Here is a 13,389-nt window from a genome sequence, read left to right as displayed (position 1 = left end):
TATATTATACTATAATGTATTCAATGAATTTACTTCTAGAATCATTCAGAGGGATCTGCCCTGCATACTCTCTCCTGCCCTCCAAAAGCTGCGCCGGCATGACATTTTATTCAAATATGTATACAATTGATGACAATTATAATTTTTTCCATTAATTGATTTACATAACAAGGGGTGGTTATATACGCTTTTGTAAAATAGTGACCACCGCTGAGGCACGCAGTGACGTCTACAACCCACACACACATACACACACCTGCCCTCCTCATACTACGCGGTGCAAGGGTGCTACTTAAATATTTTTAAATGATCATGATTACAATTCGTACAGTGAAATGAGTTGTATAGAATTCAGATCATTTTTTTCTATGTCCTTGTCACATAACTCCTTTATGATAAAAGTTTTAAGTCGACTACTTTGTATCACGGCAAAGTGCCATTTTTTTCAATGTTCTTCCTTGAAAAATCTAATCAAATATTTATAAATATTTGAGGTGTACTCCTGCGGTTTTGCAGCAGCGAGGAAACAAGCACGACAGAACGCATGTCCCAAAACTTTAGTCTAGTGGACGGTTTTTGCTTCTTCAAATACAAATAGTAAGTGCAAACATTTATTAAAAACCAACGGTTTACTTTTGCGTGGAAAGAAAATCGATGCTAACATTAGCCTTTGAGAGCGTGGATGTTTACAGAGCCATCAAAAATGCTGCTAAATGTTCCACGGGCAAACAGCAGCAGTATTGTATAACTGCGCGGCTTTGTCTGCTGTACTTTCCCTTTTCCTTCAGGGGATTCGAATATTTCTGTTTTGGCCGTGGGAGTATGATGTTGTTTAGGTGAAGCAAAGTGCATCTGCATACCTTGCCGCATGCCTCCTCTCTTCTCCTCTCCAAAAGGATGGGACGCAGCCCCACCCAGCATTCTTTTTACTTCACTTCATTGTTTGTTCAAACCTCGCACAGTTTTTAAAGCATGGGCGTGTAACGATTCGGAGCAAGCGTTGGACCAGGGCGCGATCAGGGCGGGACCTGTTTTTGCTACCTAACGTCATCAATCAGGCCCGCCGCACAGTAGCCGACCACGTACGTATTGTTCGCAGTTTGGGCGGGATTTTAGAGCCGCAGCTAACAATTATTTTAATCATTGATAATTTTGTCAGTCTTGTTTTATTTTATTATATTTTGTCATTGGATAAAAACAACTGCAGTCCTTTTTTTTTAAAAACAGGACATTGTTTCAAATTTACAGGGCAATAACATCAACTAAGATTAAGTTACTAGTATAGGAAAAAAAAAAGTTTTTTTCAAAGCAAATGTTTGCATTAGTTTTATTTACTACACAGATAACAAGTTACACGACTACAGAACGAGGAGAATATTTACTGAGGAGATTTGGAGGATTTGGGCAATCATAATAAGAAGAAGAACAATTGATTGGTTGTTTTTCCTCGGGTGCAATGGTTCAAATTCTTACTCATCATAGTAGAGTACAGGTAAGAGATGGTGCCAATGTGGCCAATTTTATTTTGTTTTATAGCCTGATCCAATATTGATAGTCGATACTGATAGTCAGAAAATATCATACTTTTAGATTCGTCAGATTTTAACAATTGATTATTCTGATATTTGCAGACTCCTCTGTCATAATGCTGCCAATATGAAATCGACTGTAAAAAAATTACAATTACTAAAATTACAATTACTAAAAAAAAGTTGTCAAGTTAGTCGGGATTTTTTGATAACACTTTTTTTAAGCCGATATCGATACGAGTACTCAACTGTTGAGTAATCACTGAAACCAAGTACCAATGCCACTGGTATTTTGATACAAAGGTTTTTAATAAATATTGCAGTTTTCCTTAAAAGTTTTAAAACATTTATGTTTTATTATTTTATTGTCGCAATATAATATATATAGTTCCAAGTTCCTGATCGTAAAACAACTACAAGTAGTATCGGCTGCCGTCGCGAGTACTGAAGCCTTGAAATGAGGCCAGTATTGCCACCAATACTTGGCATTAGTTCTCGCCCATCTGTAAACATTAGACAACTAATGTGTTGTTTTCTTTGGCATCCCAGTTTATATCCAGCATTTTTTCTCCTGCAAATGTACTCGAATTACAACTCTTCTATCTTGGTCGATGAGTAATTTCCTCTTCTATAATGTTTGCGTGAACAGTGTTATTAACTCATTCACTACCAGCCTATTTTAGACCCGCCTCAAGCCCAAGTAGAATTTCTGGACTCCTTCAATATAACGTATAAAAACTTTTTGGGGGTGAATGAGGTAAAAAGCAACACCGGGCCAAAGGGTTGATGTCAGGCGACCCACTTATGGACTGCTCTTTTCTTTGTCAAGCTCCCATGCAACTCGCTTATCAAAACAATTCAAGAATCACTAGGATGTGGCCTGAGAGTGTCTGGCTGCTCTGTTGCCGTGGATACCGTCTCAAGCTGCGACTCCAGGCTGTTGACGTCGCCATCAGACCGACGGCCACAAACATGGCACAAGGGGCTACGTCCTCTTCCTCCTTCTTCTTTGAATCACCTCTGCGTTCGTTCTCTGCATGCACTGACCCGCAATGATATCTACTTGCGCATGTTTGAACATTTCCCGCAACGCGGACCAGCAGAATTCATACGGCTGCACCCTGCACCAATGAACAATTTTTCCACCGATCAGACATGATTTTTATTTATTTTTTTCCTCAATTTATACAGCTTCCAGCAAAAGTAGATTTTTATTAGGAATTATAATGGTGCCTCAACTGCGAAAAGGGTTGTTGACGTGTCGGGTCATACTGGGTGAACGTAATATGAGCCGTCTCCTCCGCGCACACACATGCACACATTCTGCACCCGTCGCCCTCACTGCATGCCACTGTCATTCCCCTGAATGTGTACAATTAATAGTGTGTTATTTTCACATTTTGACAATTCTGTAGCTCAATCTAGCATTACCATTGTCATAAATCCTAAATCCCTCTTTTGCAAAATTGTTAAATGTATTTTAATAACTGCAAGTCTGTGAGGGCATGCGTAATCATGCAAGTATTTTCCAGCAGTAGAGATCGGTGTCAAGGAAGTATGCTGAAGTGATAAATTTGTCTGTTGTAAGATGTTTTTTTTTTCTTTTTGTATGAGCTTGGTTGCTCTTTTGTTGGTGGAAGTCATACCAGGGCCAAGTGTTTGCGCTTCCTTTAACCCTATGCAGTATTTTGTCCATTTTTGGCTCTTGGTCTTCCACATCATTCTCAGAGTTTTTTAGCCAAGGGATGGCACACTCCTGCAAGTGTGATAACTAAGTGGTCTTGCCATGTTTAACTTTGACATGTTGTGACCATTGGTGAAATTTCAGCCCCCTAGTGTCTTCTTTCAATATTTTTCCTTTGATGTGAAATGGCAATAATGTAAAATCAAAGCATTAGACTAAAGACACGCACAAAGTTTAAGATTAGACAACATTATTGGAGAATTTCTATTATCTTTTTCTGTTTCCATAGATATATTTACAGAAATTTTATCAGAACGGACATCTGTCAGACATGTATGCCTTTATTTCCCAAGTCTAATACGGGCACAGGCAGGCCAATACCAGTCTCGATATTTGACTTAACACTGATCCGATCGGCTTGATTGTTCGATATTTGCTGTTTCATTTGAGACTGGTGATCGGTTATAATGTCAGAATTTTCCAAGCGATCAATTGCATGTCGTTCATTGTTACGCAAATTATATGTTGTCTGAATGTTCTGAGAGGCAAAATTACACCTTGAACTGGTTTGTTCCTTTGATCGACTTTGATCGAGTAATGTTTATTGTAGCATCAATTCCAAAGTATCAGCCTGATACTTGGTATTGATACTCCCCCATCCGTAATAATAAACAATCAAAATGACAAAAAAAAAAATCTTAATAATTTGTTTTGGAGTTTCACTTATTTTAACTGAACTAACTAAAATAAAGAACGGCTGCTCGGTGGCGCAGCGAACAGCACGTCCGCCTCACAGTTCAAAGGGACCCGAGTTCAAACGCACCTGTGAATACACATACTGTACCGATTTCTGCACTATTTATAGTCAGACTTGTGCATCTCAGTCTCAATGAGATCCAATAACAACTTGAGAGAGCAAATTCACACTAAGTAGACAAAAAGCATCCCTTGCAATCTAAGTCCGCTTCTTAGCCGTGACCCCGCTCCTATCACCCTTGCACCTGTTTGGTAATCTGGTCTGAGTGAAAGTGAAGGAGAGAGAAGTCATGACAGATTACTGAGTCGTCTCCCAGTGGGGGCTGCCCAGCGAGGTCAAGCAGGCCCTCGGGCCTGTCTGTCTATCCCAAACGTTGTTTGCGTCACGTGACGTATCGTGTGTGCTCGGGCCACCTGTTGCGTGACCCTGTATGTATGCATTCGCGGCTTTTGTGTTTGGATTTCTCCCCCAGACTGAAGGTATAATTAGAAAACTGGATACTTGCGTTAGATCATTATTTGCAGGCTTTGAAGTAGGGTTGTCCCAATCATGCTCTCCGAGTCACCTCATTTTGCCAATACCGAGCCCTGATTCAAGCCGATTTAGTATTTTACAGGTAATTGATTATTAAATTCATTGCCAACTGTTATAATAGTCGAGTAATCCTTTTGAGCTATTGTTTAACTTAAAATTGTCCAAATTATTACCTTTCGTGTTTAACCAAAATAATTTTCTTTGGAAAACGATGACTGAGCCAGCAAATCAGTCGAAACGTTTGATCAATATAATATCAAACCTTTTCATGTGACATTGCTCAATTGGTGTTTAGTTATTGTTTTGTCCACTACACAATACAAAATAAAAAAATAATTGGTTATTAAAAAGTAATTTTGCAAAAATGGTTTTGCAATACACTACAATACAAAATTAACTGTTATCCGGTCATTCGATTAAATGATGAATTAATCAATAGAATAATCGATTCTAAAAATATTCAACACACAGCCCTAATCTGATAGTCCATTTTTGACTTTAGATTTTGTAGATACGTTGCAAAAAGTCGACCTACCGTTCAAGAATAAATAATAAGAAACATAAACAACAAAACTTGTCTGTTTTTTATCTGATGTCAGTGTCAGATTCCAGCTAAAGACCCTTTCAGTCCATTTCGAGACAGAACTGAGTTTTCTCGTGCACACGAGGGCAACTTGACGTAAGCGGTTTCTTTTTAACTGTCCACAAATCCCGATAAGATAAGAAAAGCCTTGTCATTCCTCTTTCAGGGCCGCTGCTCCAGAGAGAACTGCAAATACTTGCACCCTCCCCCGCACCTAAAGAACCAGCTGGAGATCAATGGCAGAAACAACCTGATCCAGCAGAAGAACATGGTCATGCTGGCCCAGCAGATGCAGCTCGCCAATGCCATGATGCCTGCCGCTCAGATACCGCCTATGGTGAGGAGACACACCCACTAACCTTATTACAATGTACAGCAAACACCAGAAATGTTTGAGGTTAAGAAATTTTAGGGAAGGAGCAAATACAGCGTCATGTGAATTATCATTTTTGTACAGTTTTGGGTCATCATCCCTATGTTCAATTGATGTATCTGTGACTTTGAGTGTCTGTGGCCTGAAATCTAAAATCTCACATTTCAATCCAAAAATGTGGAATATGAAAAAAAGCAGCAAAAGCCACCTGTCCTTTTACAACAAAGGGGCAGCCATTTTGTCACTGACCAATGTCTAAAAATGATATATCAGTTGCTAAGTAAACAACCAAACACAGCTCATCAATTTTGTGAGTTTTTAACTGTCCACAAATCTCGATAGATTTTGTTGCTTAAGTCATATTTCACAAGAGCAAAATTAATCAGAAAACAGTTTAGACAAGTGGGGGTTCATAGAGCGTATTATTGTCAAGATCGTTTTGGGCTTGACTTCCCCTTTAAGAAAAAAAAGTGGAGCCTGGCTTGCAGAGTGACAGATCATTCCTATATTTCCTGTCAAGTGCTTTTAGTACTAAAGGTAGAAAAGCGCTATATATGTAAAAGTCAATTTACTAAGTCCAAACCATTTACATTGGTCTCAGTGACTGCTGATAGTTTTCCTATTTGGGATGGGTGAGTACTAATACCAGATATTGGTATTGGTGCCGATACAGCCTAATTTCAAGGTATTGATTGCTTATACCGGTATTAGCTGTAGGGTTTTAGACGTTTTACGATCAGAAACTACACAATTAATTTCCTGCAGTTTTGAGCAAAAATGCTATATTGTGAAATACTGTATATCTACAAATATACTCACTTTTGAATATGAACAAGTACTGAAAAAGTAAAACACCATTGTCAGTTATTGATTCTCCAGTTGTATGTATGTACAAAATATATATGTGAAAACAAAATACACACACACACAGTTCCTGAATATAGCTCAGTTTCCTCTCCCAGTGAAACAGTAGACTCATGAAAGTAGAGACAATGCAGCTCATTTACTATCTCTGCAGCAGATTTTATCTTCTGCTTTATTTGTCCGCACAACAAGATGCGTTTTGTTCACCCTGAGCTCCTTCCTCCATCTTGCTCTTCAGCCCATGTTCTCGGTGACGCCCGGCCTGGCCACCAATGCCAACGCGGCGGCCGCAGCTGCAGCGGCGGCGGCATTCAATCCCTACCTGAGTCCTGTGTCGCCGGGCCTGATGGCCCCCGAGATCCTGCCCAGCACTCCGGTCCTCATGGCTTCCAGCCCCGCCGTCAGCCAAGTCCCCAATGCTGCCGCTGCAGCCCAGAAACTGCTGAGAACAGACAGACTTGAGGTAACTGCAGCCCCCTCGTTTTTTGAAAATGTGAAATGAAAATTTTGTGCAGCGATGGTTTTTATAAGGAAAAATAAGACTCGTAACATTCAACTCAATCCCAATCCATCTTTGTAGTAACAACTAATGGAGCCTTCACAGCAGAAATTACAAGACATTTCTGTCTTGTATTTTGTCTGATCAAATCGGCAGTGCATCGTTATGCATACAGATCAGTCCTATGTTTATCTTTTTTGAAATGATGCAAGAATGCTACAGATGCTTGCGAGTATTTTCATCATCAAGCATGTATTCATGTTGAGCATTTGTTTTAATGAAAACATGCTGCAAACTACACGTGTTGAATTTTTATTTACTCAGTCCAGCTAGGAGGCACAACTTGGTTTGGGCTGCCCCCCGCTGCCTCATATGTGAACTACAGACATTGTCTGACAACAACTTAAATAAATCATTGTGACACTACTGCAGCAAATCCCAACCTTTACTGAGACGAAACAGATTTTACATTATATGTGTTCCTCGCCAAACAGAAACGTTACAAACAGAAAAGTCTCAAATATCAAATTATGTAGGCCAGGGTGTCCTCACTGAGCACAGTAAGCTTTGCCAACAAGTCAGAAGAAATAGTCAAAATAGAAAAATGTCCACTGCAGTGGACACAAATGAATAGGCTGTCACTCAAGGAAATATTACGCAACATCCGAATCTGATTTTTTTTTTCGTTTGTATTTCAATGTATTTTAATTCGTCCTCATTGCCACTCATTGATTCTGTACTTCACTGGTTGTGTGAATATGAAATGAATTTATTTTCCCAAAATGGATAACTTAATTATTTATCAATCTTAATTAGCAACTGTTGGCTACCTAGGTAGGCAGCACCTGCTGCCCTCTAGTGGAAGAGCATAGAGTTCCTATGATTGTCGTTGGCACAGCCACTGTGTTTGAATAAATATATTAGAGAATAGGGCGTCTCTGTGGTGCAGTGGGTAGGACGTCCGTCTCATGGTTCAGGGACCCAAGTTCAAATCCACTTCCGTGTGGAGTTTGCATGTTCTCCCTGGGCCTGTGTGGCTTCTCTCCTCCCGCACTCCAAAAAACATGCACGGCAGGTGTATTGGACACACTAAATTGTCCTTAGGTGTGATTGGGTGCGTGAATGGTTGTTCATCTCTGTGTGCCTGTGATTGGCTGGCAACCAGTCCAGGGTGTCCCCCGCCTACTACACAGTCAGCTGGGATAGGCACCAGTAGGCCTGCGGCCCTTGTGAGGATCAGCGGCTCTAAAAAATGGATGGATTGATGGATATTAGTGAATAAAGCACAATTTCTGGATGAAGTAAATATCTTAAATAATCTAAATTGAAAACACCTTACGCTAACATGCTGCAACATAATGTAAGTGTAAGTAACTCTATGTACCCCTGTGAAGGCATATGCTCAGTTGAGACCTTTTTTCTTGATAAAAGACTGCAGGTCTCATCTATTTTAACCTTATTGTGGTTTTTGTAACTGTGCGCCAGCCACAGAGGCAGATAAAAGCCTTGATGACTCATACTTAATCTGCATAAACATAAAAAGCAGAGCCATTTATGCTGTATCCAGTGCTGCTTTTATGAGAGCAAAAAATGGTGGAGCATTAAGGGCTTGCATACCAGGAAAACTAGCAAATTATAGCAAAAATGTAATCATGACTTGCTTGAGCGACTTTGCAGCAATAAAACTAATAGCTATGTAATTGCCTACGACTGCTGAAAACTGCTTGGATTTTTTTTTTCTCCTGTTGTCAAGTATAGTTCAATCATAATAACCTCACAGGCCTATGAAACGAGGCTCCAAAAACATCACAATGAGGGTATTTGTTCAAGATGGCCATTTGCATTTGAATCAGTGGGTTATATATAAATACTCCATGTTTGACATTAGAAATTCAAAAAGAAACTGGAAAAAAAGTTGTTGGTTTTTTTTTTTGGGGGGGGGGTGCCTGGAAAAGATTAATTGCATTTTAGTTCATTTCAATGGGGGGGCACTAGTTTACAAGTGATAGAACATTGTGGTTTTCTAGGAATTTTACTAACGATTATGCATATATGACATATACATTACATATTACACTTAGTTACATATTTACTACAGCTCAAGTCAATAACATGATCAGGGTCTTCACATAAACTGATAGCCCTTCGTATTACTCAGTACCAAAGAAGTAGCTCTCGGTTTCGAAAAGGTTGGTGACATTTGTACAAGACGTACTGTACTTACTTTGGGATGGGTGAGTATCGATTCCAGATATCAGTGCCGATACCTGACTTATTTCAAGGTAGGGGTCCTTGGACCAGGGCCAATTTGTAACTGTTTTCCAATCAAAAAATAGAAATTGGAGGAATTGAAAATCAACAATTGACAAACAATTATTTGTCATTTTAAAGAAAATTGCTATGATGGGATATCGTCCTAAAGCCCAGCCTATTCAATTCTGTCCACTCCCGTAGACATTCGTTTATGGTCTATAGCTTTTGACCCATTGGAGTGACCCTACTAAGTCCTGGTGTTCTCAGTAGAGGACATCCTGGCTGTTTCAATGATGTCTCATGTGTCTGACTTTACTGAGACAAATAGACCCTTGGTATCAGTATTTGACATCGGTACGACTACTCAAGAATACAAAGCTCGAACCGGTATTGATTTGAAAAAACTAGAATCAAACATCCTTATTGTTACGACCGTGTTTCCGGGTCCAGGTGTGTCGCGAGTACCAGAGGGGGAACTGTTCCCGGGGGGAGGACGACTGTCGCTTCGCCCACCCGGCAGACAGCACCATGATCGACACCAACGACAACACGGTCACCGTGTGCATGGACTACATCAAGGGGCGGTGCTCCCGGGAGAAGTGCAAGTACTTCCACCCGCCGGCGCACCTGCAGGCTAAAATTAAGGCCACCCAGCACCAGGTGAACCAGGCCTCAGCCGCCGCTGCCATGGTGAGCAATCTTGCCGTATGTGGCCACGTTGACGGGTCAATTGTGTGTGAGATCCGGTTTGATTTCATTCAATGTTGGTTCTGCTCAAATAATATGATAATATCCAAGCCCACAAACGGAAAGATAGTTCCTTTCTTTCTTGGGGGACTTTATTTTCGTGCTTCCTGTTTACTACTTCCCTTCCTCTTAGCAATTTAAATGGGTTTCATTGTGCTTCAAGTTCTGTCACACACAGCCACTTGTCTTCTGGTTATTGTGTGTGTGTTTTTTTCTTATATGCTATTGTTCATGTAGCGCGTCTGACAGCTGGAAGTGAAACATTGCAAAGTGACAGTGATGTACTACAGTGAACCCCCATTTCTTTCACGATAACTAACAATCCATGATCTGGAGACGATATTTTTAAAAGAATGTATTTAGAGCTCATTTTTGCTTCTTTTTGGTCACAAACCTGTGTTTTTGGTGAAATCTGCTTTTGTTCTATTGCCAAAGAGTGGGAAAAAGATACGCCGTTTTTTTTCTGATGAAAGGTGAAGTGGAAAGAAGAATTGTATATTTAAAGACCAAAATGTTAAACGATTTCAAAACCATATCATTTGGCCTACTGAAAGCTGACAAACTTAATTCCAGCAAATAATTTGAACGTTATACATGAACTAACAGAAATAAGCGTGGATGAAACGAAAATCATAAGTCCTTTAATAAGTGAAACTCACAACAAATGGCGCGGCAACACATATAGCTTACACTCGAATCCTCACAGGCATTGTAGGGGACCTTCTCTGCCTCTTCTTTCGAGCCATTGATTTTGATTCCTTCAAAAAATAAAGCAAAACGATGGTCTGCAATGTTGCGGGGGTTCACTGTACTCTTGTTTAATATGATTCCCGAGTGAAATAATGAGTGACCAATGTTTTCATCGCCACGGCCATCCATTTGTGTGTGACGTTAACTAATTTAGACTAGTAGTACCATATGTAGTACCATGATGATCATGTAACGGTTGAGCAGTAGAGCTAGTATCCACATTGTGCATGCCTTAGTCCTGTAATCCCCTTGTACAAATGCATTCCAATGATTTGTTTTTTTATTTGTTTTTTTTCTCACCTATACCCAAACTGCACTGCTGCCCCCATGATGCACCTCTGCTTGCTGGTTTATGTTAATGCGCTTGAACCCCATTGGCCCATTGCCATCATGTGCTCGCTGCCTGCTAATTAAGACTCAGTCGGCTGTCAAATCACTGAAGCGACCCCTCGACGCAACCTTTGACCTGGTACTATGACCTTTCACCTTTTAGCTTGGCATGTGGCTTTGTTGTAGAGCAGTGTTTTAACTAATGCTATTTGGTCGTCTCTGTCTGAGTGCAAAGTCTTGTTTTTTTTCCTTCTGTCTTTAATGTTTTTGATGAAATGAGTGCAGCTCTTCCATTTTGGGGTAAAGGGAGGATCGCATCAAATATGTATTCTAAAAGAGCCGCAGTCAATTCATCACCTGTCAAGTCTAACAAAAAATGCTAGTGAGGGTTAGGGAACCGTTTAAAGTGGTAGCATGGCTTTCTGTCTTATGTTTTCACTGTTGTGGAGCTCCTGAATGTGTGCATGACTGTTGCTAGTGCACGTCAGGTGGGGCTGAGAGGTCTTATAGGGGGATCACACCATAACAGGTGATTCAGAAGAGATAGTTCATGCCATCAGACCTCAAGGGTGCTCTCATGTCAAAGACGTTTTGCGCTTTGGCCTGAGATGGGGCACGGCTACGACCGTTTTTCCCCACGAACGCGGCCAGCTTTATAATATGTTCTGGAAAAAATATTATCCGGTCAAATGGCGCAAGTACGTGTTTTAATTATTGCGGTTACATGGATGGTGACAACTTTGATATATTTAGATAAGATTGTAACCCTAAAATACACAGCGGCCGGCTTGACTGGTTTTTGCAACTTCTTTTTATTCCCTTGCTATTATACACCTTCCAACCTCAACACACCACCCAAGAAAAATCATCATGTCACATTCAAATGAAATCGGACATTTCAAAAGCAGACAGAAAAAAAGTCCATCTATGCATTAGATTGTTATACAGCCTTGAAATTGCAAATATGTAACTACTGTCAATCCAAGTTTGCAATACCTAATCAAATAACTCGGCTTTCATCATTTTTTAGTCAGTGAATCTAAATAAACAGACCTGTCTTTGAGTGAATTTAAATAAATAGACCTGTCTATATATTTTTTCAATCATCATATAGTGAATCATTGTCAATAATTGCATTATTTAAAACTACGATATGCAACCCGAGATGACGATACATCAGCAAACATGGTCTTGCTATACCTCCTCGAGCAAGTGTGTGACCAAATCCTGCGCGGTTAAAAAAGTTGACAAAAAGTCCACGTCGAGCCCTGCTGAGCCCCTTTCCGACTTTGGTCTGTGCGTGAACCATCACTTAACATGGCTTCCACAATTTATCATGGAGCTAGCAGTGCAGCTTCCCTCTCTCTCTGTGCTTCCACCTCTTGTTAGCAACTGTATTGTCGTTCTTTAATTGTTAATGCTTGCTTATGTTGCATTTAGTTAGTAGCCGTAAAGTACCAAGTTAATAATCCCAGTGAAGATTATAATTTATGAATGCTTATTAGCCAGTAGCTCCAGTAGGCACCATGCTCCTGCTTGTGTAGTACATGTGTCGAGTGCTGCTTGCTTGCTACTTATGATATGATCATATTGTTGATGTACACACAAGGATGTTGTGACGCTGCTCCTATGAAGTCCTCTAACCTTTTTTTATTTTGTTTTTTTTTTGTTTTGTTTTTTTGTTGTTGTTTTTTTGTTTTTTTTTTCCAACTCATCTTTTTTCCCTCCACACACTCTTATCTCCCTGTCCTCACTGACCTGCGCTCATCTGGCTGGGCAGGGTATCGCCCCCAGCGTCATGGCTCCCCTGCCAAAGCGGGCAGCCCTGGAGAAAGCCAACGGGGCCTCTGCTGTGTTTAACACCGGCATGCTCCAATACCAACAGACCCTGGCCAGCATGCAGTTTCAGCAGCAGGCTGCTTTCCTTCCATCAGGTATGCAAAACCGCAAGCTTGGACCGCGCCTGGATCGGCCTAACACGGCTCCCACTTGGCTGGAGTTGGGCACGTGGCCGTTCATAACTCTGTGGACCATCTATCCAGCCTGTGTGTGTATGTGTGTGTGTGTTTTTCTTACTTTTGGATGGAGAAACATTTCAAGAATGAATAGCTCAAGATGTCTCATTGATGGCTTTGCATTGCCACTTAGAAGAAGTCACAATCGTCCGTCTGCTAATTTCTCTTAAAACACGTGTAAAAGTTGGGTGGCTTCCACTAAGCGGTGCGGTTCACTTCGGTTCATCGCAGTACAATTTGAATCCTCTCCATGAAAGTAATCCAATTTTCTTCCCATTCAATTACACCAGCCACAAAACGTTATTTAATATTTGACTTTCAGGTAAAGGTTCAGGACCAACCAAAAATGCACTAGAACAGGGGTGTCACTTTAGCTTGGAGAAAATCTAGTGGGATGAAAAAATAAAATGTTGGTGTATATATTTATATAACTTTAAAACAGAAACTTCAAATTTATTCATTATAAACCCT

The 13,389-nt window shown here is 40.4% G+C and overlaps 1 protein-coding gene across 18 annotated transcripts in view; it reads left to right on the top strand.

The window, feature by feature from the left end:
• mbnl1 (muscleblind-like splicing regulator 1) overlaps positions 1 to 13,389 on the top strand; it is a 63,796-nt gene that overhangs the window by 38,925 nt on the left and 11,482 nt on the right. For 14 of the 18 annotated variants that reach the window (XM_088428676.1, XM_088428679.1, XM_088428677.1 and 11 more), the window contains 5 exons: positions 5,254 to 5,424; positions 6,563 to 6,787; positions 9,527 to 9,766; positions 10,989 to 11,042; positions 12,684 to 12,837. In XM_088428676.1, coding sequence (XP_088284802.1) covers positions 5,254 to 5,424; positions 6,563 to 6,787; positions 9,527 to 9,766; positions 10,989 to 11,042; positions 12,684 to 12,837 — 844 coding nt within the window. The remainder of the gene's footprint in view (positions 1 to 5,253; positions 5,425 to 6,562; positions 6,788 to 9,526; positions 9,767 to 10,988; positions 11,043 to 12,683; positions 12,838 to 13,389) is intronic. The other 4 variants (XM_088428691.1, XM_088428693.1, XM_088428688.1 and 1 more) reach the window with 1 other exon arrangement.

Source organism: Hippichthys cyanospilos, chromosome 12 (genome assembly GCF_059441005.1).
Source record: "Hippichthys cyanospilos isolate Australia breed blue-spotted pipefish chromosome 12, RoL_Hcya_1.0, whole genome shotgun sequence".
Lineage (NCBI taxonomy): Eukaryota > Metazoa > Chordata > Actinopteri > Syngnathiformes > Syngnathidae > Hippichthys > Hippichthys cyanospilos.
Note: the sequence above shows the minus strand (reverse complement) of the source record. Positions and strands in the feature narration are given on the sequence as shown.